Raw genomic sequence first — 24,498 nt, 5'->3', positions numbered from 1 at the left:
TAAGAAACCATAACAGTAGTGGGCACTTGTCAGTCAGTTTATTATTACAGCTAAATAATAGTTGCGTATTACATGAGGACATTGTCCATGGGTCAGGCTGCTACAACAACATATAGATGCATGCACTGGCACTGTGTGCGACACATGTATGACACGGGCATGTAATCCTGCTGCTGCCAGAGGAAGCGACATGGCCGCTCGGAGTGCCAGTATCAGCGTCATCCGGCAGAGGGGAAATACGTCAGCGGGGGCGGAAGTGTCCGGTGTGTTTGGGTGGTTCCCTTTCTGGCCTGAGGGAAGTATATCGGGGTTGATGGTAAGTTTACTAGTGACTAAGTTATTACGTTACATACGGGCTGTGGGTGGGCAACGCTTACTACCCGGGTTTGGTTTATGATGCGTTATAGGAACGGACGCTCACATACATCAGTACCCGCCTATCATGCGTGTATCTTGTTTAGTTACTTCGGGGGTCCCAACCAGAGCGCCCCAAACATTTTCTTGTCTATTATGCACTTTGCTATACAGTATAGTGGCAGCTTGGGATCTGATATTTATTACAGATACATACCTCCCAACATGACCCTCTCCAGGAGGGACGATGCTTTGTCCCTGGACTTCCCTGGTCATTTATGATTGCTATCACCTGTGGTGAAACACCTTTCTCATCAATGAGCTAGTTCAACACAGGTGATAGCAATCATAAATAAACAGGGAAGTCCAGGAAAAGAGCATTGTGTCCCTCCTGTAGAGGGTCATGTTGGGAGATATATATATATAATGCAGTTGGTGTATCTGATAAACCTACAGGCATGATGCATATACACCATAACTGGTCTTGTGCTGAGTGATGCACACGTACTACATTACTAGCATATTGGTCCCCCCACCCCACTTACCTTTGCCGTTCTCCACACCTCATCCCGACTGTGGGAGCCAGGGGGAGGGGGGGGCGCCGGCGTCAACATTAATCTGGGCACACACTTATACATTAATCGGGCTATTCTTTCAATTTCCATCTTTTCTTCCAATATCAGAAGTGTGTGTGCACCTTCCATCGTGTTTTGTCAGATGAAAACTGGTCAAATTAAAGGATTGCATCTTATGTGCAGTTTAATATTCATCCTATTCGGCCGGATCGCACAAAAAGTGCAGTGTGTATGCACCTTCCACCATACTTGTTATTCTACACCAGCTGCAGCACCGCCTCTGTGGGTGGTACAATCGTTTCCTTTCGATATTTTGGCACTTACGGTTCAAAGTTTGCCAGTATGATTGTATAGGTGTGTTCATGCGTATCGGTGCTGTGGTCAGGACTTCTGATCAGGAGTGAAGTTGATCAAAGTATCGCATCGAAAGAGTAATCGCAAAGTTGTGTACCCAGCTTTAGCTCCCGCTACACATGTCTAATGTTCACTCTAGCTCCAGCAGCAAGCAGGGCGCCGGAGCTAGAGAGGGCACTTCTGTGCGTGTCCGAAAGGGGGCGTGGTTATTGTAAAGGGGCGTGACTATAAGACGTGTCCCCTTTTGTCACTCTTGGGGGCGTGCCCGGCACTACGGACACGCTGGGCAGCCCCCAAGCGCTGCCAACAGGGAAAATAGATGCTGGGCGCATGCGACCGGAGTCTATTCTGTGGCGGTGACTGGGTCACCGCACACTTCCACACCCACGAGTGAAGACTGTACCGGCAGGCTCTGAGGGCAGGGAGCTTTTTGCCTTCCTTCTGGAGGGCAGGGTGCTTTTTGCCCTCCGGGAAGGAGGGCAGGGCACCCCACCCCGCTAAAACAGCCTAGCGGGAACGCTACATGTCTGACTGTGGACAGCATTTGTAGAAGTGCTATATAGATGGTCATTGTAGCATTGTTTGGTACTTTACTGTTAAAGGGACGACCTGTTATTGGTTTTTTTTTTTTTAGTACAGATAATGATCTCTGTTGCTTTCCTGGGAGCAAGAAAATTACAGTTAACCCATTGTGCTACCTGACTCCGCTTCCCCCCACCCAGCTATTTAACTGTAACGTCTTCCTGGTTGAGGTGCAGGACAGAAGCCCCAAAACCCTGTTAGCTGTCATTGCTGACAAAATAGCAGAGGGCTCCATCATTTATTCAGATCCGTGGCATGGTTACAAGACCAAGGAGCTAGAAGAATCAGGCCTCAAGCACTTCCAGGTAAATCACAGGTACCATTTTATGGACCCAGACAGCGGCGCCCACACACAGTATGTAGAAAAGATGTTGGGGCTGAACAAAAAGCAGCGGTACAACAAGACACCACTTCAAAGTACATTTAAGTCAAGTTTTTGTGGCGGACAAAATTTGGGTAGAAAGATTTTTTAGAAACCCTTTTCACAATTCAAGTAAATTCAAGGATCCAAGATACACAGTACTAAGGACTACTAATTTAAATGCTACAAACCAAAATGTTAGTTTTGTTAGGAAGTTGTTATTGAATAGTGTAATCAAAATCATACAATCAAAGAAATGGCAATAAAAGGTTGTCCCTTTAATAGCAAAGTACTTTTTTTTATGTACCATAGGTATTATAAATCTGCGCCAATCCTACTGTTTTGTTTTCTGCAGGAAGAAATGTCGGGAGAGAGTGTGGTGAGTTCTGTGGTACCCGCAGCTACAACCCGGACCACTTCTTTTAAATGTGCCAGCACGAGTTCTAAGTATGTGAAGCTTAATGTCGGTGGTGCACTGTACTACACCACAATGCAAACTCTCACCAAGCAGGATACCATGCTCAAGGCAATGTTCAGTGGGAGAATGGAAGTGCTAACAGACAGCGAGGGTAAGTGTGGCCGCCATTAGATTCTGATAATATATACATCCGTGGCCAAAAGTTTTGAGACTGACACAAGTATTGGTTTTCACAAAGTTTTGCTGCTTCAGTGTTTTTAGACCTTTTTGTCAGATGTTACTATGGTATACTGAAGTAAAATTACAAACATTTCATAAGTGTCAAAGGCTTTTATTGACAATAACATTAAGTTTATGCAAAGAGTCAATATTTGTAGTGTTGACACTTCTTTTTCAAGACCTCTGCAATTCGCCCGGTATGCTGTCAATCACCTTCTGGGCCACATACTGACTGATATCCGCCCATTCTTGCCTAATCAATGCTTGGAGTTTGTCAGAATTTGTGGGTTTTTGTTTGTCCACCCGCCTCTTGAGGATTGACCACAAGTTCTCAATGGGATTAAGGTCTGGGGAGCTGGTTCTGTGAGGTGGCATTAGGTAACTATTTGCTCACCTACCTATTAATGATGACCTGCCAGGGTTTCTCCCAAGCCATTTACTTTGATTAGTTCTGCAGCATGTTTTCTTGTGTGTACACTATCTTCACCCTTCTTTCTGAAAGAAAGGGAAAAAGTGCACCTGTAATGGTGAAAGTAACTTAATGTATATGACTAACCAAGCAAAAAAGTTACACTTCAGAATACTAAGAAGTAGAAGTCTCAATGGTGGCGATGTAAGAAGTGGCAGGCAATGGGAGTTTGTCAGGACCGGCTTAGCTCATTTAGTGTGGAGAAGCAGGTCCCTTCATCGGCAGAATGTATTATCTTAGTTGCCGAAGAAAGAGAGTGATAATTCACCTGTTTGGCAAATTGCGCTCCCCCTCTTCCATTGACCAGCGTTTGCATGCATACTGCGCAGGCACCGATCAAATTCCTCCCACCCATGCCATTATTGTAAAATAAAAAAAACTTTATTGGTTCTTGAATGCATAATCCCTGGCTGACTGAAACGACGGCAACGACAGCTGCAGCTGTCGGAACGGCCAGTGCCACTGACTGTTCATACATCTGCCTGCACATCGGTACCTTATCTTGAACATAGGAGCGCCAATGATGACGGTGTCATCCTGCTCGCTTTCCTGCATTTCGACATGCAGGGAAGCAGTAACTGTACCACTTGATGTGCACAGTTACTGTCTTTCCCCTCTCGTCCCTTCATACATCTCCCCCAATATTCTCACTAGTCCAGGCCTGGCCAACCTGTGGCTCTCCAGCTGTTGTGAAATAAGTCCCAGCATGCCTTGCAACAGTTTTAGCATTCCCTAATAGCATGCTGGGACTTGTAGTTTCACAACAGCTGGAGAGCCACAGGCTGGCCAATCCTGCACTAGTCACTGCAGTTCTAAGTGTATGGTGAAAGATGACTTGTTTGTTGATGCATTTTAGGCCTTTTATCAAAGCTAGTGATACTAACATTTCAAAGCTCCTACTGTGTGAGTTTAATCGCTAGTGTAATTATGTTGTAAAAAGGGGTAAGAGATGCTACAACACGCAGTAGACCTGCCATACTTTGCCTCACCAAGGGCCACATTTAACAGCGAGACATAACCCCTTTAACTAAAGGGACTATGTCCCCCTTTCAGTATTTAACAAACAACAATAAACTTAGTTTACCACTGTTTGCTACTGTAACACTTATGCCATCTATACATGGCAAGAGCGATACGGTTCCCCTTTCTGGCCATGGGGTCCTGCAACAGCCTTTCCGGCTTCAACTAAGCCTTCCAGGCATTGCCGAGTCCCTGCCGGGTGAAACTCTAATGCACATGGCTCATGATCAGATTGGTCATCGCGCATGACATAACAGCCCGTCGCTGGCAATGATAGGCTGCCAGCAACAGGGTGGAGGATGCTGCCAAGGAGGGGCCGTCACTGGATTTCGCCACAGGTGTAAGTAATATTAAATACCAACAGCATAATCGTTAGCACCACTGCAATACTAAACTAAATATACCACTGGTAATAAGGTGTGTTGCTAAATTGGGCCCTACATTTTTCACAGCAGTAACCAGTGTTAAGTACTGTTTGCTGCCTTGTCTAACTTGCATCACTTTACAGAGAACTTTTCCCAAATAAAAATGTGAGTGCCTGGTCTCTAAATAGGTTTATTTTTGTTATGGGAGAAGAATTGAAAGCTTAACTTCTAGTCTACGTCTTTCCCTTAGTATCTACCTGGCCAACGGAGACTCTAAATGTAGGCGTTCTCTGGCAGCACATGGCACATATACACAGCCACAAACATCATGAGCATCTGCGTTATCTGCAGAAATTCTGACTCTTTTCTTACTCCCAGGTGACTGGGCAGAACTGTGCCCCTTCCAGTGGCTATACCTCCCCAGTATCTGGGCCCACCCTAATTCTCGGCCGCCGTATTTATTCCTCCTCTTGTCAGTGTGTAAAACGGTGCACATTGCACTGAGGGCCTGATTCAGAGATTTACACTAACACGATGGTTAGCGAACATCTCCGATGGTGAGTGGTGTGCAGGTTGTGTCCTGCCATCACGCCCGTAGACTTACTTGAGCCGCTGTCATGATTGATCCTTTTTATAAAGTTAATAATTACTTTAACATATAGAAACATAATTCAGTTACTTTTGTTAAACTGTAGGTTTAAAAATGAATCATACTGACTATAAAGTTTTTTAAAGCTAGATCTTTGGTTATGTATAAAGAATATAGATTCGTCACTAACGGCAATTGGAGACTTTTATGTCCTTGCAGCGCAGTCAATAATTGGTGTTATCTATAGCAACCAGCCATGTTTGCATTAATTTTCTAAACTGTACTATAAAAATACAGAAATGTTGCCTTTTTTGTTTGTGCAATCAATATATAAGTCCTTCAATGTGTAGTTAGTCATATAATCCTTAAATTGTGTAGGTTTACACATACAACCAAGAAGTCTCAAACAAAATAGCCTTCTGCAACTAGCCCAAAGCCTGACACTTCTTTATAAGTGTTTTCTCTTAGCTGTACTATAATAATTAAAAATACTACCCTAAAGCTGGGTACACATTAGCCCATATATTGGCTGATCAATTGATCGGCCAATATATCTTGCCCCCGTCGGCCAGTGTGTACAGACGGTATGTCAGTGAACGACATCGTTCACAGACATATCGCATTGGCTGTGCTGCTCAGCCGATGAACAGATATGTCTGCAAACATATCTGTCCATCGGCAAGTGTGTACGGGTGATCAGCCGATCGCCTGTACACAGGGGCGCTGAGAGGGGGGGATGACGCGAGCGGGTACTAATTACCCAGGTCCGGCACCGCAACCCTTGCAGACTGTCCGAGGCTGCTAAAGCAGCAGCCAGAGAGTCTCCTATGCCAAAGGGGGGGAGCGATCACTCTGATCGCCCCCCCCCATTGGCTGTGCGCCGTGCTGAGGTGCACAAAGCGCCCCTCTCCCCAGCGCGCAGCGCCGTAAATGTTTTTTTTTCTTGTTTTTCTGTTTTCCAAAGGGGGCGTGGCCACGAGTCCGCGATGGCCACGAGTCCCAGGCCGGCCTGACCCGCTGCAGCTTGGAGATGATGGTCGTTCAATGTGTATGAACGACCGTCATCTGAAGATGTATTGCTATAGTGTGTACCCAGCTTTAGTGACATTAAGCTGCCCATCCACTAGGGCATCGTTATCGCTCAATCGCTTGGTAATCACCCGCAAATCGGGCAGTTTAATGTCCAAAACTACCTGCGATGCTCGTGCCCACTGGTCGTTTTTGACATCCATCATCGCCCGTACATGCTGGTCAACTTGACGATCACTCCAGTCCCAGCATGTACGGGGTTGATGGATGTGACTACACTGAACGACTGAACGTTCAGTGTAGGCACATCACGGACATAGAAACGACAGCACGATTACATTGTTGTATTTGTGCTGTCGTTTCTATGTCGTTTAGGGCAGCATTATACACACAGATTGCTAGATTTCCATTTAGCTCTTTCTGTAAAAGCTGTTTCTTCTGAGTAACTGCAAACAAGTGTGACTGAGAATAGCCATTGTTCTGAAATGCTTCTTCCGTTGGCTTTTCCTTTTCCTAAAGAGTCCTATATACCAAACACCTACCCGGTGTGATTACATTTGTGGCTCAAAGACTGTTCAATGTTTCTATTAAAAGTGTATAGAAAGGAACATTTTAGCACTATTTTCTTTACAAATATCGGATTGCAATGTGTGTGACCAGCATAACATTGCTCATTATATATTGACATCATTGCTGTATTTTTATAAACCCTTTATTATGTTTATCTGAGGAGCTTACTTTTGCCACTGTGAATTGTTTGTGTTTGAAGTACAGTCCATTATTTATTTATTCTCTTTATATTTAATGATGGAGATACAGTTAAAATAGAGTATAAAAAAAATTAAATGAATAATGATTTGAATGGGATGTAGTCATTAGGTCGACATTTAAAATGTCAATACCACAGTGGTGTTGGTGTCAGATTGTCGATATTGAGGTTAGTCTGTGGGACGAGAGGCTTAGGCTACGGGAGTGGGAGGTTAAGGGTAAGCACTAGACGGAGGGTTAGGTATAGGTGGACTGTATCAATGCTGGAGCACCAGATGACTCGGCTGGAAGTGACCGTCACATGATTGCTGGGACCCAGAAGCTGCGCTTCAGGAGCAGGTAAGTCACTACTGGGCAACCAGGGAACAATATCCGCTTCTACATTATGAATGCCGACACAGTCAACATCGACATTATTACTGTCGACATATCATACCACACCTAGCTGAAAGGTGCAATGACAGGAATTTATGGATGCAAAGAATGCAGGTTGAGCCTTTAGGATACTTCTTTACTTTCTGAAAACAAACCTAAAAATGTGCTTTTAAACAAGTGATTACCTTCACATCTAACTTGCTTTCTACTTGTACATCTTACATTTTAGAGCCCTGTATATGGGAAAAAACATCAGTGCAGATATTTCATTGCAAACCAGTTGTCATTTCTAATATATGCTACTTGTTTCAATGGGGGCGATTCAAATGTTTCTTTGGTAGTGCCCAATTTGATATTCAATTGTTCTGGGCGCTCATTAATTATCGCCCTCTTCGCCGCCTAAAAAACGAGGTTTAGCCATCTAAAACTGCTAAACCTGTCTTAATTTCTAGTTAGGGCGCGCTATCTGCGGTTAGCGCGCCCTACCTGCGGCCCTCCAGCTGCTGTGGAAGTACATATGCCAGCATGCCCTGACACAGTTTTAGCATGCCCTAATATTAAAACTGTGGATATTCCAGCATGCCCTGCCACAGTTTTAGCTTGCCCTAAAGGCAAAACTGTGGCAGGGCATGCTGGAATGTGTAGTTCCACAGCAGCTGGAGTGCCGCATGTATGACACCCCTGTCTTAGACCATTTTATATGGCAATTTCTGAATTGTGGGCCCAATTCAGAACCGCTCACTAGGCTGCATACGCACGTAGCCTGCCGATGTTTGCAATATGCAAAGTCGCAATGCACGTGTGCAAACTAGTTCATGCGATCGGGAAGCGTTTGCTGCGCATAGCCACCTCGCTAGAATGAGTGACAGGACGAGCCGTTTATGGGTGGTGATGGGATTGTCGATGGAAACGGGGGTGTGGTGGTGCAAACGCTGGCGTGTCTGAGCGTCTTAACGCCGTTTCAGAGGCGTGCATAATTATGACGCAGCGTCATAATAAACGTCACATGCCTGAATTACACACTGAAGCACTCGCAGTGCTTGCTGTAAGGTATGGTCAGCCACAAGTGCTGCGTACGCTTCCGATGGTACTCGATGTTACCGATTGTTGCATACACTTCCTGGAGATGACGTGTCTAAATGGGCATCTAAATACACACCACGATCGCACGCCATGACATAGTGGGCGTGCTAATGCCTTGCTGTGCAATCGCGGGATTTGTATACTTTGGCTGCATGAGATCGGGTCTGAATCGTGCCCTGTGGTCACCACAGTGTGACATGATATGAATTGTGGAAATTACCATGTGGCATAATGTGATTTGTTGGCACTGCTGTATGGCATAATGTGAATTGGGGGAATTATTTTGCAGTTCAAAATTTTGCCCTTAAAATTAAAATTGCCATTCTCAGAGATCAGCTCAAAAAAATCCTAGAGTGAGCACTAAATATACTTTGTTATATAGAATGTTTCTTGTGATATTGAGTTATAAGTGCAGTGGCTTGGTCAGCCAGTGATCAGCATATGTTTGTATTATCTATAGGTTGGATTTTGATAGATCGATGTGGGAAGCATTTTGGAACTATATTGAATTACCTGCGAGATGGAGCTGTTCCACTTCCAGAGACACGAAGAGAGATTGAGGAGCTCTTGGCAGAGGCAAAGTATTATTTGGTGCAAGGATTGGCAGATGAATGTCAGGCATCACTTCAGGTAATCTTTACACCAAGTAGCAATGCTATGTCATGCACTTTAATCCAGGAAATTATTCAGAGACCCATTACTACACTGCCTAATTATTTATGCTTGTTCAGGATGGAACAATTTGAAAACAAGTTACTTTCTTAGCGAGTCCTCTATGAATTGGGGAAAAATGTAAACGTGCCAAATTGTATTTATGTGCTGAGAATGAAGTGATATTATGCACAAAGTCCTAGCTACTTACACTTCTAGGCCAGTCATTAATTACATCTTTCTTGTGAAATGACTGCTTGTTGGGGCTTCCTTTGTGTTAGCTCCTGAGATTAAGGGGACATTGAGACTTTATTTCAGCTGTCACAATTGTAAGTTTATTATACAGACATAAACCAATGTAAGTAAAGATGCGTACACACTGGGCGATAAAGTGGACGACTGAACAATAACTATATTGTTCAGTCGTTCACTATATCGTCCATTTTTACACCAAAACGATGAACGATAACGAAGATGCGCGTTCCCGCAGGTCGTTCGTCTTTATCTTTCATCTGGCAAACATGCATGCCAATCTGACGATATCGTCAGGTTGCTGCATGTTGGGGAATGGGGGAGAGAGCCGTCGCTGAACGTTATCGTTAATGATATCGTTCAGCGGGTGAACGACATTTAGCACACCCTGCTAGGGACACACTAGACGATATCGCTCAGGGAGCATATCGTCTAGTGTGTAACGCATCTTAAGATGTACAAATGTGATACTGGTTATAGGTTAGGTGATATTTGGATTTTATTTCATGTGCCATTTTAATATATGTGCACATATAAATGCACTTTTCCATATAGAATGTGCCTATGTGCAGCAATAGAAATCCCATTGACAGTATTGACTAATGAGCAACATCCACAGCACCTAAGTGTGCTGTGCACCCCAAAAATGTGGCCATCGGGTAACACAGGAATGCATCCTTAAGCGCAGCTCATTGAAAAATTTAGCATGTTGCATTTAGCCATAGAACTATGCACAGTACAGGAATAACCTGCATATAGCGTCAATTATTGTGACTCTCCCAGATCCTTCCGGTGAAAAAAGCAACATGGTACCGTGTTGTATTTACCCGTTCTGATACAAATTGGCAATTGCACTTAGAAGGGCTCCTATATGTGTTGTTGTTTTTTTTTTTTCTTGTGTCTGGATGTTTTCATCTCCTTGTGCAAGGACCACTCTGTGCTTTTATATAAAAATAAGTTCATGGACACTCCATTGAGCCTAGGAATAAATGTGCCCAATTTCGGCTTTGGTAATTGCAAGCTGAGTTATGCTAAGAAGCCCTTGAGAAAGAAAACCTTTTGATGACTTCTTGATACCCTTATATAATACATGATGTTTTTGAATCCTGCAGAATAAAGATGTATACGAACCTTTCTGCAAAGTTCCAGTAATCACCTCTTCAAAAGAGGAGCAGAAGCTCATTGCCACATCCAACAAGGTGAGAAACCCAGGCTTGTTACAGTGTACTCCTACCCTACTTGCAGATAGGTCAGCCAGGCTTGTTACAGTGTACTCCTATCCTACTTGCAGATAGGTCAGCCAGGCTTGTTACAGTGTACTCCTATCCTACTTCCAGATAGGTCAGCCATTTTGAGAGTACAACCAGTTTTCTTGACACTGCAGCCTTGTAAATAGTTCCTTGTGACTTTTACTTAGTGAATTGTGGACTAAAGCTGGGTACACGCATAAAGATTTTCTGTCCAACCATCCAACTAGTTGATTGGTTGGAATGAAAATCTGGTAAGGTATGGGAGTAAATGATGATCAGCAATTTGCTCCTAAATGCCAGAAAACAGATGGTAAATGGTCGTCAGACAAGTTTGTTAAATGTTTGATCTAAACAATTTGTTCAAACAGTTTTTGTCCATTTTCCGGCGTTTGGGAGCAGATTGCTGATTGTCATTTTCTTTCATACCTTACCAGGTTTTCATTCCAACCAATCAACTAGTTGGATGGTTGGACAGATAATCTTTAGGTTTGTACCCAGCTTTGGCCAGCAACCTATCATAATTACCTCCACTATGTGTAGGTAGGTACATAATATTTTGCTCAGACCTAGTGGGGATGCACTACTGTACATAGAATACATAAGGTTAATTCCATGTTCATTTACTGCACATATTGCATGCTTAATTTTTAGCATTTATTGCTGCTTATTAATGAAGATTTATCTATATTTTTAAGAAACGGGAGAAGGCCAGAATAGTCAAAGTCCAGACATGAGAGGATAGCTGCAAGGTAGCCTTATGTATGTTGCTTTGGCCCAATACCAAAAAAAAGAATTGCTTTTGGTGGATGACAACGGCATCTGAAATATTAATAAGTTTCATGTACAGTTTATTTACTGCCAGATTCTTGTAATGGTGAGAGCAACCGATTAAAATATTTAGCATTGTAACCAAAACATTTGGAAATGTATTTCTATAGCAGGTTAATCTGTGGAATAATTAAACTTCCCACCAGGCATTTGCTAAACAGACTGAGAAAATCACTTACTCTCCTCTGTCTTCCCCTCACAGCCTGCAGTCAAGTTGCTTTACAACAGAAGTAATAATAAGTACTCTTACACCAGGTATGCTTTCTCTATTTATTATGTGTGTCATTCTGGACATGGTTTGACAAAGAATGTGGAAGCTGCATTGCTCAGTATTTGTCCCTAATATTTAGCAGAATGTTTTGTGTAGTCAGAACTATATGGAGACAAATCTACCCTAAAAATGACCAGAATGTTTGTTTTCCATGATTAATGCCGCTCACTTCACCCCCACAGTTGCAAAACTGTAAAGGTCCCATACCTGAACCCTGTAGTCAGAATAACTCAGTATGACACCAACCAGCACCCTGTAACTGTCCCTTCTCTAGGATACAACACCATGGAATCTTACCACTTTGAAAATGTTGGATCAAATAGGCATGCTGGACAATCCGGCATGACCGACCAATCAATATCTTTGGATTGGTTCCCTGCATACACTGGGCAATTATTTGGCCGATCTGCCGATATCTGGCAGATAATTGTATAGTGTATGCCCAGCATAAGAAAAAAATTGTGGTTCACAGATTAAAGTAACGTTTTACAATTAGTGGTTGTTCTTAATGCAGTTGTAATATGATGTGTCCAGGTTGGCGCTAGACAAAACCAGGCTTAAATTGAATTGACTTGTTGATCCTTATGCTCTTAGTAAATAAGCCCTTGCATTTGCTATTTGATCTCATTAGCTTTGAAAACATTCAGCAGTGAAATATGATTCAGAACATACCTATATATGAGGAGCACATACCTATGTTTGATGAGCACATCACGTAAATAGTTTGTACTTTTATAGTTTATATTTTATCAGCTGAAAAGGTTAGTAAATGTGCAGCTGGAGATACTGTACAGCCGAGGGACATACTTGGCTGAAGAGACCAACCCACGACTATCTGTCCTAGTTATGTGATTGGCTAAAAGCTGTCTTTTTGGTAACCTCTTTGGACATCAGGGGCACAACACTGACTAATCTCCTGGCTGCATTGCAATAAATGATTGAATGTACCTGGTGGTTTCCTCCCCTTTGAACATTGCCAGATGTGTTTCCCACATCTTCTCTGTAACGCAGATTTTTCTTTTGACTGCATTATTAATTATATATCATTTTTTTTGTTTGCAGTAACTCAGATGACAACATGCTGAAGAACATTGAGCTGTTTGACAAATTGTCTTTGAGGTTTAATGGAAGAGTCGTGTTTATTAAAGATGTGATTGGTGATGAGATCTGTTGTTGGTCGTTCTATGGCCAGGGTCGAAAAATTGCAGAGGTGTGCTGCACATCTATTGTATATGCAACAGAAAAGAAGCAAACCAAGGTAGGTAGACGACAGACAATAGACTTCCGAGTCTACATGTATCTGTACACTTCCTCCTTTCCCTGCTATCCCCCCCCAGTCACACATTACCAGATAAGGTTAGTGCAGTATTGGTCATGGAAGCATGCTAGTTTTAATTGATTTGGCTCCTGCCTAAAGAATTTAATTGGAAATTATTCAATATCTGTTGGTGCTTATTTGTGTCGCATACACCTTGCCCCAGGATACAGGCGGCAGCTGGCAGTGGATAAATTGTTTCATCAGTCAAAACTGTAATGAAATGTACAATTGTAATATATTGAACTAAAACAGTATATATATTTTTTATCATGTTATGTACAACAACTGTAAGTGTAACACTTCTAAAGGTGCCTATCCACTAGACTATTAAAATGAACGATTGAAAAATAACGATATCGTTTGAAAATTGTTTGCAGATTGTTTAAAAAATTGGTCGTTTAGACATCTATCATTGGGCAAACATGCTGGTCAACATGACAATAACGTCAGGTTCAGCATGTTTGCAGGTGATTGATGTGCCTACACTGAACGACTGCTCGTTCAGTGTAGGCACATCACAGACTGACAAACGACTGCACGATTACAATGTCATAATCGCGCAGTGTTTTGCCTGTTTTCTAGTGGATAGGCACCTTAAGGAGATATTTGAAAACATACACGGAATTGATACCTGTATATTCATCTACCTTTACAAACACACCAAATGTAAAATGATTATTCTGAATCACATTTTACCAAATATTACCTTAGGATATGTGTTATAAGTTAGCTATTTTTATTAACATTCATTTCTTCTTCAGGGTCCATAGGGCTCCACAGGGAGAAATTGGGTGTAGGTGGGGCCTGGAGGACCAGACACCAACCGCAAAGCTTTTCTATCCCAGGATACTCCAGTCCTTCCTCCTATACCCCGCCCACAGCCTGAGGGCACTTCAGTTTTGTTGGTGTCCGGCAAGGAGCTGGACCACCATTATAATAGGGGGCTGCCTTATGCATGCTTTTATTTTAATTTATTTAATTTCTATTCTACCAAAAGGGTGAGCAGCACCAGACTGTCCTCCGGACGTCTGTGTTGCTGCCCTATCACCCCTCCGTGGCGCCGTGACTCCAAGCCTGTGCTAGGTACTCCCGGCAAGGGGCTCCGAGTGGGATTAGCTAGCAAACTCCCCAGACTGCAGCCCAGAATCCATGGGACAGGTAAGGCGGAACCCCGCTTGCGAGGACCCGATAATAGTGCAGTCTTGCCTCCGGTCTCCGGAGACAGACCGGAGGTGCTGATGTGGACACTGGGGAGGGATATCCTATTTGGGCCAGAGCTAGATAAAATTGTAACTACCTTGGCGGCTAACAAGACGGCGTTCGTGCCCTCTGCATATAATACAAAGCCTTGGACTTTTTCCTTTCGCCTTCAAGGAAAAGCCAAAGGTCAGTCTTTTCCACGGCACCAGACGTCAGCCAAGGCCTCCAAACTTAGGGCCAAACAGGCCTGGGCTACTAGACCTCCACTAGCCAAGTCTACAGACAAGCCTGCAAGCTCTCCAGAGACTCTTCAGCGCCATCTGCAGGTAACCATTACCTTTCTACACATGCACGGTTGGCTGATCAACTGGAAGAAGTATCCCTGATACCCTCTCAAAGGATGGTAGATTTGGGAGCCCTTCTGGACGAGTTCAGAGAATCTTCCTGATGGCAGACAAGATTTCAGTGATACAGTACAGACTACTTCACAGTTGCAGTGTGTCGATTCACTCTGCACTGCAGGATCAATGGTATCCACCTTCGACATGGTGGAGTTTGCCCAGTTTCACTTCAGGCCCCTGGAACACCTGATCCTCTCCAGGTGGAACGGACTACCTCATCTGCTCAGTTCCCAGAAGATGAGCCTCCCCACAGAGGTTCGCCTGTTCCTAGCCTGGTGGCTACAGACTCCCCATTTGAACCAGGGTTGTCCCTTTTGGATCCCGGATTGGGCTCTCCTCACCACGGACGCAAGCCTCCGAGGGTGGGGCGCAGTAAACGGCCAACACTCCCTCCAGGGCCGATGGTCCCCAATCGAAGCAATGTTACCAATCAACATCCTGGAACTTCGAGCCATATACAGAGCTCTCACTCTGGCTCAGATTATTTTGAAAAACATTCCAGTACAAGTACACTCCGACAACGCCACGGCTGTGGCCTACCTTAATCATCAAGGGGGCACTCGAAGCAATGAAAGAGGTGTCCCGCTTTCTCACATGGGCCGAACACAATCTCCCAGCCCTCTGCAGTGTTCATCCAAGGGATTCTCAATTGGGAAGCGGATTTCCTCAGCCGTCACGACGTGCATGCAAGAAAATGGTCTCTACACCCAGAAGTCTTTCAGCTTCTGGTGGACAAATGGGGTCTTACAGAAGTGGATCAAGACACAACAACAAACTTCCAGTTTACGGAGCAAGAACCAAGGACCCCGACGCGGCCTTCTTAAATGCCTTGTCGGTGACATGGACTTTCCAATTGGCATATCTCTTCCCTCCAATATCCCTACTTCCTCGAGTGCTTCGAAAATTCAGAAAGGAAGGAGGCACAGTCCTTTTAATAGCTCTGGCTTGGCCCAGACGTCATTGGTACTCGGATCTTCTAAGACACTCCATAGGCGTTCCTCTTCAACTTCCTCTACCAGTAGACCTGTTGTCTCAGGGTCCCTGTCTATATCCAGACCTAGCCCGTCTGTCTTTAACGGCTTGGCTCTTGAGACTTCCCTCCTAATGGCTAAGGGATTTTCTAGCTTTGTGGTCCAGACCATGCTTAGAGCACGTAAACCGGCCTCAGCTAGGATTTACCACAGAATTTGGCATTCATATTTCCAATGGTGTGCTACTCAAAACTGTTACCCTCAGGTCTTTAGAGTTTCTTGAATTCTTGCCTTTCATGAGGCTGGATTGGATCTAGGCCTCCGCCTAGCATCTCTCAAAGTGCAAGTTTCTGCTTTGTCTATCTGGTTTCAACGCTAGATTGCCTCTATGCCAGATGTCCACACCTTCATGCAAGGTGTTCTATGGATACAGCCTCCCTTTGTCCCTCCTGTGGCTCCATAGGATTTGTCAGTGGTGCTCAAAGCACTCCAGGAACCTCCATTCGAACCTCTGGAATCGGTGGATATCAAATGGCTCACTATGAAGACTGTTTCTTCTGGCTATAGCATCTGCCCAAAGGGTATCGGATTTAGGGGCACTTTCATGCCACTCTCACTTTTTGATATTTCATTAGGATAGGGCTGTTTTTCAAACTCACTCAGGCTTCCTTCCTAAGGTAGTTTCTCTCTTCCACCTGAATACAGAAATTGTGGTTCCGGCCTTTAATTCACCAGACCTCTCAGCAGATGAGGCCTCTTTGGATGTGGTCCGTGCTCTTCCATCAGAAAATCAGACTCCCTCTTTGTCGTATATGGATTCCACAAGAAGGGATGGCCAGCTAACAAACAGACTCTGGCCAGATGGATTTGCATGACTATCTCACAGGCTTACATGCAGACTGACCTTCCTGTGCCGACTACAGTCTCTGCTCATTCTACTCGCTCTGTGGGTCCCTCGTGGGCAGCCTGGCGTGGCGCCTCAGCTGAACAACTATGCAAGACGGCTACGTGGTCTTCTGTCCACACTTTTCTTAGGTTTTATGCCTTTAATTAATTTGCTTCTCAGGATGCTTCCTTCGAGCGTAGGGTTCTCCTATCAGCGCAAGAGCGTTCCCGCCCTTGAACAACTGCTTTGATACATCCCCAATGTCTCCCTGTGGAGCCCTATGGACCCTGAAGAAGAAAATTAGTGTTATGGTAATACTTACCTTTAGTTAACTCTTTCTTCGAAGTCCATAGGGTCCGCAGGGCACCCGTCCTGACGCATTTGCCTTGTATGGGTTTCTTCTCTTGGTCACTTGTTTCCTTCTCTGTGTGTGTGTGATTCTTCAGTGTACCAGTCTTCCTTCTCTCCTGTCCTTATCCTGCCTTGGGCTTGTTAACAAAACTGAGTTGCTGTGGGCGGGGTATAGGGGGAATGACCGGAGCATCCTGGGATTAAAAAGCTTTGCTGTTGGTGTCCGGTCCTCCAGATCCCACCTACACCACAATGTCTCCCTGTGGACCCTATGGACTTTTAAGAAAGAGAGTTAACAAAGGTAAGTTTTACCATAACTCTCAATTTTCCTATTAATATGCATCCTTGATTACATAATAGATACTGAGGGATTTTTCCCATATGTTGTCACCCATTATAAACTGTACTACTTTTTTTTACGCCATGATGTGCTATATATCTTATTTTCCTATAAGTATTAAGTCATTATCTGTGGTCGCTTAGGTCGAGTTCCCAGAGGCAAGAATATATGAAGAGACACTTAACATTCTACTGTATGAGGCACAGGATGGACGGGGGCCAGACAATGCTCTGCTGGAGGCCACGGGAGGAGCAGCTGGGCGCTCTCACCACCTAGAAGAGGATGATGAACGGGATCGCATTGAGAGAGTTAGACGGATCCATATCAAACGGCCAGATGACAGGGCTCATCACCAGTAGAACTTTTCCACATACATTGTCATTTCTCCGTCCACAAAGAGCTCTGTCTATCTCCTTCAGCACAACCTGCACGGGAGAAGGCTTGGCTTAACTGTTGAGGTTGTCATGTATTACTACGCACCTTTTGTGTTCCAATCCAGCCTCGCCTGTTATTCTTTATTTATTTAAATCACTTTGAAGGGACAGTGACCTAAGTTTGAGAGGCTTTTTTTTTCCTGTGTATGGATTTTCCCAGCCATAAGTTATTGTAAGCTACTTATTTGTACACTTGTCAGCGAATAAATAGCTGGCATAGGATATGATGGAAGTGGGAAAATGAAGATGAATCTGTGTCCGAATGGACCTAATATGTTGCCTTAATGCATTGCTTGATATTCTATGATACATATTGTCTGTACACCCAGAAACACATACTAATCTTCCGCTCATTGCAAAGGATTGCGGGAAAATTTGCAGAGCTAATTACCGATTTGCATTCAGCAACTCTAGCTGCATTACTGATCAGCTCTGTTACAAAATGATTAATGACATCAGATTACTGTACATGTAGTAACTGTTCCAACTATAAACTTTTGCGACTCTACAGGATACAACCTGGGAATTATCCTAATCACTCAAACCTGCAATAAACCTTCAAGTATTTAATTCCTATTTTTATGTCAGGGTTAATATTCTGTCTGTTTTTAAGTAGCCTTAGTCCCTTATGTGTATAAAAATAATTTATATTGCCGAAAACCCCAATAAACAAATATGGATTCCGTTTTAATATTTCACTTTTTTCTTGGGTATATATATATATTTTTTTTATTCAGTTTTATAAACTGAGTGAATCTTTGACCACTTAAAGACCAGTAAAATATTCCAAAGGGACTGAGAAACTCTACAGACTTCCAAAGATCTCTCCTTATGCAGGTATTGAAACAAAAGGCTGACTGCCACCTGGTATATGTAGAAATGAATATAAGAGTGGCGCCAAAGGGTGTCCAATCTCTGTGACCTAAGGAGAGCTGCTGGGTTTCACAACTTACCCAAAATGAAATAGAATTGAAAACAAGACCGTATTTCTGGTCCTTAAAAGGGTATAGATCAAGCTTCATTGGGACACTTCCACTATGTAAAACTAGTCCCTTCCTCTCCAAAAGTGGGTACCGAGCAATATAGGACGGTTAAAGGTAGTGTTAAGATATGTGGTCAAACAACCTTTTACTCTTAACTTGAAATTTGGGCTGCAGTTGGCAAATAAGGGATGACCCAACAAATATTGATAATCAATAGTCAAATAATTTTATTAAATAGATTAATGGCATCTTGATACAGCTCACTATTGCTCATGCAATTATTTTTGTTACATGACCGCTCCGACATCTCTGCTACTGGATGTAGCCCTTGGTTCTGTTTGTATTGCCAGTGAAGTAAGGGAGTCTAGTCATCAACTTTAAATGATAGCAGCAGCTTCTTGTCCCAACTTTCAGAGGAATTCCAGGCCTGGGCTGGCCAGTTTGATGCAGGTTTACGATATGGCAGCAGGGGGACCCCACGCTGTGTGTCTCATTTCTATAGCTCAAGCCACTCCGGCTGCTTCAGCCTGGTGCAGGTTATTGGAAAATATGGAGGACCCCACTCCGGTTTAGCCTCTATTTTTCTAGTACCAGATCAGGTTGAGAGGTCCAGGGCTGATTATTGTTTATTTTTTTTGGGGGGGGGGACCCCAAGCATGTTGTTTGTTTACATTAACCATTTATTTACTGCTTTACACACCAAATCCTGCACAGATTGGTCTATTTTTTTATTTTTTTTACTATTCTGCTGTGATATTTCTGCAGCTTCTTTTGGATTTAGTAACATGATGCTTAGTAAATCTGGGATTGTGTATTTCTGTCTATGGAAATGTATCTGTATTTGTTTAGATGGTCTATTGGGACTGATTCAGGGTTATATGTAAACCCAATGGTTTATGCACAAATCCAACATTTAATGATTGGTCCGTGCGCAGGCTCTGTGCTGTGCATGTGCCAATCACTGACATGCGGGGGCGGGACAGCGCTGTCTACGTTTCCAGAACACATTTACTGGAAGGAGAGAGGTCAGTGTCTGCGTCTTGTGGCGCTGATTTCCTGGCCTGGCAAGCGGGCAGGAGGTGGCCATTCTGAGTAAGCTTAGCTCCAAAGACGGAGCTGTTGTGCAAAAGCGTTCATCTCTGAATCGGGACCATTGCTGTCTAAAGTCGGAGTTTTCAGGCAATTTTCTGTCGGTTCTGTCTTTAGTAAATCTCCAACTTGCAAAATCAAAGGGATATTGCATAAAAACACCAAATCAACGCTTAGTAAATTTGCCCCCAATGAGGTAGCAAATAGTGTGAGTGAATTTAACCCATACCACAAACATTTGTTATCAGGCTAATCTATTAAACTTGAGAGATTCTTCCAAGCTACATTACGACAGATGGCACAGTTTCAAAACTAGATATCCTCATGTTCATAAATTAAATGGAAAAAAAATGGAACAACCATAACATGATATGTTTTTAACACATGTTAATATTAAAACCAGTTAATACACAAACATAGAAAAAATTTCAATGAGCATATCTGATAGAGTTTTTCCTATTAGGGTTCCATCATATTTACACCTAATGGTTAAACACATTGGGGGCATTTCTACAAAAATTGAGGTAAGTAGTCTTTAGTTGTCCAGGTTAATGGAATTTCTGAATATGAACTGAAGTAAATGACATATCTGAGGGCACCAGAAGCTTGACGCAGTTCAGGTTAAGTTATATGTGATAACCCTTTTACATAGGAACTTTCGGTTATATGAATTGTTATGTAAATTCCAAATATGGAAATCAATTATGTAATTGCCTATTACCTCTAAATTTGGGCATATGTGTTTCTCTGCTTGGACACTGGGCCCCATTTTGGTCTATTATGAATATCAAAATTGTATTGTACTTATTAGTCCTCAGCACTGTTTTATTAGTCTGCAATATTTCTGGTGCCAATGTTATCTCAGAATAAACCTATTACTGCTGCATGCACAAGGCCTGGGGGCAACTGTGCACCAGTGAACTAAAGGGCATAGACAGCAAGTGGAGATAAATTGCCTTTTAACTGGAGGCTAATTAACTTTATATACAGTAAGGGATAAATTTAATAAGATGTGAGTTCTATTTAAGAAGTGATGTTGCCCATAGCAACCAGTCAGATTACACTTCTCATGTATCTAGTACCTTCTAGAAGATACCTGGAATCTGATTGGTTGCTATGGGCAACATCACTTCTTAATAGAACTCCCATCTTAGTAAATTTACCCCTAAAAATAAAAAATCATTATTTTTTTTCCCCCAGCATAATCCTGATAAATTTATAGACTTGTCAGTTTAACACTATTTTAAGAACAGTTTATCTTCTGCTTACTTCACGTTTATAGATTTCTACCATACTGTATGAAAGAAATAAAAGCATTATATCCATTATTAAAATGATCACTGACTTTTTTTTTTTTGCAGGTTTAAGTGAAAACAAAATGTTATAATATGATGTAGCAAGGTACAGGGTGTAACCATTGCATTTCTGACAATTTAAGAGCTATGTGGCTATCCAGAAATCCAGGCCAGTCTACTTACCTTATGCCTATCTAACTCATAATGGGTTTTGTAATAGTTTCCGAGATTACGTAACCAGTGTGATTTTGGCGAGTTTGCCACTAAATGTAAATGTGCAATGTGCCAGTCATGCCTCCAGAGCGCATGATGATATACAGAGGGAACGGGGCCGGCAGCACCAGGAATTAAAGCACTGCCCGGAGTATCCTCAGGATGCTCCGGGGGACTGTAAGAGCTGCAGTGTACACGTCAGGAGTGTCCTTTGGGTGTTCCGGGCGGCACTGCAGCAGCGATTCTGGCTGCTAGATGCAGGGGCTGCGGGTGACAGGGCTCTGTGCAGCGACAAAGCTTACACACCACTAGTTACAGCTCTGATCAGTTATAAGACTGATTTTGCCTTATAACTGATTGCTGCTTTAAACTTACCAGCAAATTCGCAATAATCCTGTTGGTTCCATAATGAATTCAATCCACTCTCGAATCAACCAGCAGAGTGTTGAAGGAGTAATCTGCTTGTTAGCTCAGTGGGCCCAAGGATCACAGAGGTTGTTTCCAGCCGTGAGTCTTTCAGTAGCGTGGAAGACCTGATCTTTGTTCTATATATTAATTTTAGTCTTGTAATGTGACATCTCTGGATTACCATTATACAAGCATCTAATTACGTGCAGAGCTCTGCTTAAAGAGCATCTGTCACATACTGTCAGGAAAGGTAGCCATTTTATGGGCTGAATGAATTGAATCACATGGAATCAGTAACTCATACTGAATATTTGAACATAAAGTGTCTCATTGATGTCACTTGCGTCTAGTGAAAAGGCTGCAGTTTCGTGAATATTGAATCATTGCACAAAATGGCTGCATCCTTCATAGGTGATAGGTGCTCTAAGCATTTTACTATTTAGATTTTCTTTTACATATGGATTCTCTATTCCCATGTTTGCAAAATGACACTCCTTTTATTATTTTTGTTTTCGTGATGAAAAAATAAAACACAATGAGGGGCCTATTCATCAACCGATAAATGGCCCGGTAACCATTTGGAAACGCTAGTTTCCACATTTTTAAGTTACCGGGCCACTCATCATTAGAGGTCCGAAAGGAACCCCCCTGGTATTCAGCATACTCCGAAAACTGAAAATTTTCTGAGTTTGCTGCTGAGAACAAGCGACATCTTCAGACGGCGCTTGTTCTCGGATCCCTGCTCCTTCCTATGGGAAGGAGTTCTGGGGATGCGGAGAGGTATCCAAGCAGATCCCTCCACCGTCTCCTCCCTCCCGGCGGCTTTGCGCATGCGTGACCCGTGGTCACGTATGTGTTGCCAGGAAGACGGGGAGCAGGTAAGTAATGCAGCTACATCTGTAGCTGCAATACTTTCCATTGGACAACTGCTTTTCGGAGCAGTTGTCCCCTCACCGGAGCAATGATGAATTGCTTCGGTATCAGGCTTCCCCGGCTGCGAGTTGGATACTAAAGTATCCATCGCAGCGAGTTGAACACTTTATCATCGGAGGCCATATGGCCTTCGATGATGAATAGGCCCCTGAGTCATTAATTTTGTCCGGTATTCTGTAAAATATGCCAATGGACCCTATACCCCTGGATAGGACTGATGTCAGTAGTCAGTTATATGGTATTTATAGAGAGTCAGTGGTTCAGAGATGTCTGCAAAACATTATTCACATAATACAGTATGTTATTTTGGAAAGCTGCACCCTCAGCCGACAGAAAGAAAATACACAATATACGGGTGATGAAATAGGTGCCAGATTCTGTTGTAAAAGAAGAGTTTACAGCTCAAAAGAAACCAGGAGATCCTCAATGTCGAAAGCATAATAGTTGTTTCTGTGTGTTCTCAGGGGGGAGTTACTTCCGTCATTGTGGAAACTGGTGAACCTTAGTAATGCATTAGCGGCCTCTGCGCTTGTTGCCCAGTCCCAGTATTGTCTTTTTCTGAATTTCATGTACAGATTGGGCAGATTTGGTGGTTAGGATTTTAGTCTAGGAGATATCTGAAACAGAATAAGAAATGTCAGCATTAATTCAGTCTTAGTGTGATAACATTTCAGTGATCGCGCTGAACGAAAAAAAAATGTAGGGCCCAGGGACCCCTTACTTTGAAAAATTGGCATCCTACGCCACTGTTTTTGGGTCCTATCACATATTATGGGGAGTGAGGGCAGGCAGCAGTTGTGGTACAGGGGGTTAAGGGCAAACAGCAGTTGGGGTAGAGCTGGGGGTAAAGGCAGTGAGAAGTTGGTGTACAGCTGGGGCTAGAGGGAGGTACAGGCAGAGCGGGGGGTAGGGAGGGGTAAGTGCAAACAGCAGTTGCGACAGTGCTGGGGGCATGTAGGTTGCCAGGGTCAGATAGTGCTGGGGTCAGGAAGGGGTAAAGGGTGGATAGCTTGGGCAGTACTGGGGACAAGGACAAGATTACGGGCAGGCAGTACTAATGGTAGGGAGGGGGCAAGGGTAGATAGTTGAAGTAGTATTGGGGCAAAGGGGGAGGTTAGGGATAGGCAGTGCTGGGGGTAAGGTGTTTATGCTGTTGAACTGAAAAGTAATTTTCAGTATCAGTCCTGACATCTGCACACTACTACTGCTCTTAGCCCATAAGGTAACTCCAGTATCCCTGCCTATAGTGATGTGTATTTATTATGGAAGTAAACACAGTATGGGGTAACTTATGACCTGTGGGACGATTTCAAAGATTGGGGTTTTGCTTAGTATTAGAGGGCCACTATTGACCACGACAGCTGGGTAGTGAGCACTGACTAAGGACACTAAATGCAGGGCAGCTGGAGAATGGTAGCATCATGTTTATTGCTCTTAAAAAAAGATTCAACATTGAAAAAAGAAGCCCTATGGTGGGATTATTACCCTGTGATAAATCTACCCCATAGAATCTATAATCCTCTGCCCAGAATAAGTGCCAGGGGAACTATCTAATGCCCCCCCTACTGTAACCAGAAAGAACCCCCATGGGGTCAGCACTGCGCACACACAGCAATCACTGAGCGCTATCCCCTGCATACACACGTGGGGGGGGGGAGAAGTAGAACACTGGATGCACCCTCTCCTCTTACCCACCCTGCCCGGAGCCCCTATCACCCCTATCCCTTACCCTCAGGGGCACAAGTGCATGATAACCCGCCATGCACAGAGCCATTTCCTGCACACAGATACACAGGACATGTACATACTGCGCAGGCACTGATCACAACTCAGAGCTGGCAATTTACCTCCCTGTAACAGGGA

The 24,498-nt window shown here is 43.5% G+C and overlaps 3 protein-coding genes across 4 annotated transcripts in view; 1 reads left to right on the top strand and 2 right to left on the bottom strand.

Moving 5' to 3' along the window:
• Positions 1-635, bottom strand: part of UBE3B (ubiquitin protein ligase E3B) — a 67,709-nt gene extending 67,074 nt beyond the window's left edge. Inside the window, exon 1 of the mRNA XM_088457266.1 lies at positions 572-635. The gene's annotated coding sequence lies outside the window, so the exon portion shown is untranslated. The remainder of the gene's footprint in view (positions 1-571) is intronic.
• On the top strand, positions 66-18,405 carry KCTD10 (potassium channel tetramerization domain containing 10). 2 transcript variants are annotated; one of them, XM_088457267.1, is made up of 7 exons: positions 66-316; positions 2,582-2,795; positions 9,022-9,191; positions 10,577-10,663; positions 11,745-11,797; positions 12,876-13,071; positions 17,424-18,405. In XM_088457267.1, exons 1-7 carry the CDS (start codon positions 149-151, stop codon positions 17,637-17,639), a joined length of 1,104 nt encoding a protein of 367 aa, XP_088313393.1. In that variant the 5' UTR covers positions 66-148; the 3' UTR covers positions 17,640-18,405. The 2 variants fall into 2 exon arrangements, with proteins under 2 accessions (XP_088313393.1, XP_088313394.1); XM_088457268.1 differs by lacking the exon at positions 66-316 and adding an exon at positions 1,945-2,170.
• Positions 18,406-22,827: 4,422 nt separating this feature from the next.
• MYO1H (myosin IH) overlaps positions 22,828-24,498 on the bottom strand; it is a 97,867-nt gene continuing 96,196 nt past the window's right edge. Inside the window, exon 32 of the mRNA XM_088457278.1 lies at positions 22,828-23,252. Coding sequence (XP_088313404.1) covers positions 23,229-23,252 — 24 coding nt within the window. The 3' untranslated portion in view covers positions 22,828-23,228. The remainder of the gene's footprint in view (positions 23,253-24,498) is intronic.

This window comes from Taudactylus pleione, unplaced genomic scaffold (genome assembly GCF_031769625.1).
Source record: "Taudactylus pleione unplaced genomic scaffold, aTauple2 ptg000749l, whole genome shotgun sequence".
NCBI classification, from domain to species: Eukaryota; Metazoa; Chordata; class Amphibia; order Anura; family Myobatrachidae; genus Taudactylus; species Taudactylus pleione.
This window is presented reverse-complemented; position numbering and strand designations above follow the sequence as displayed.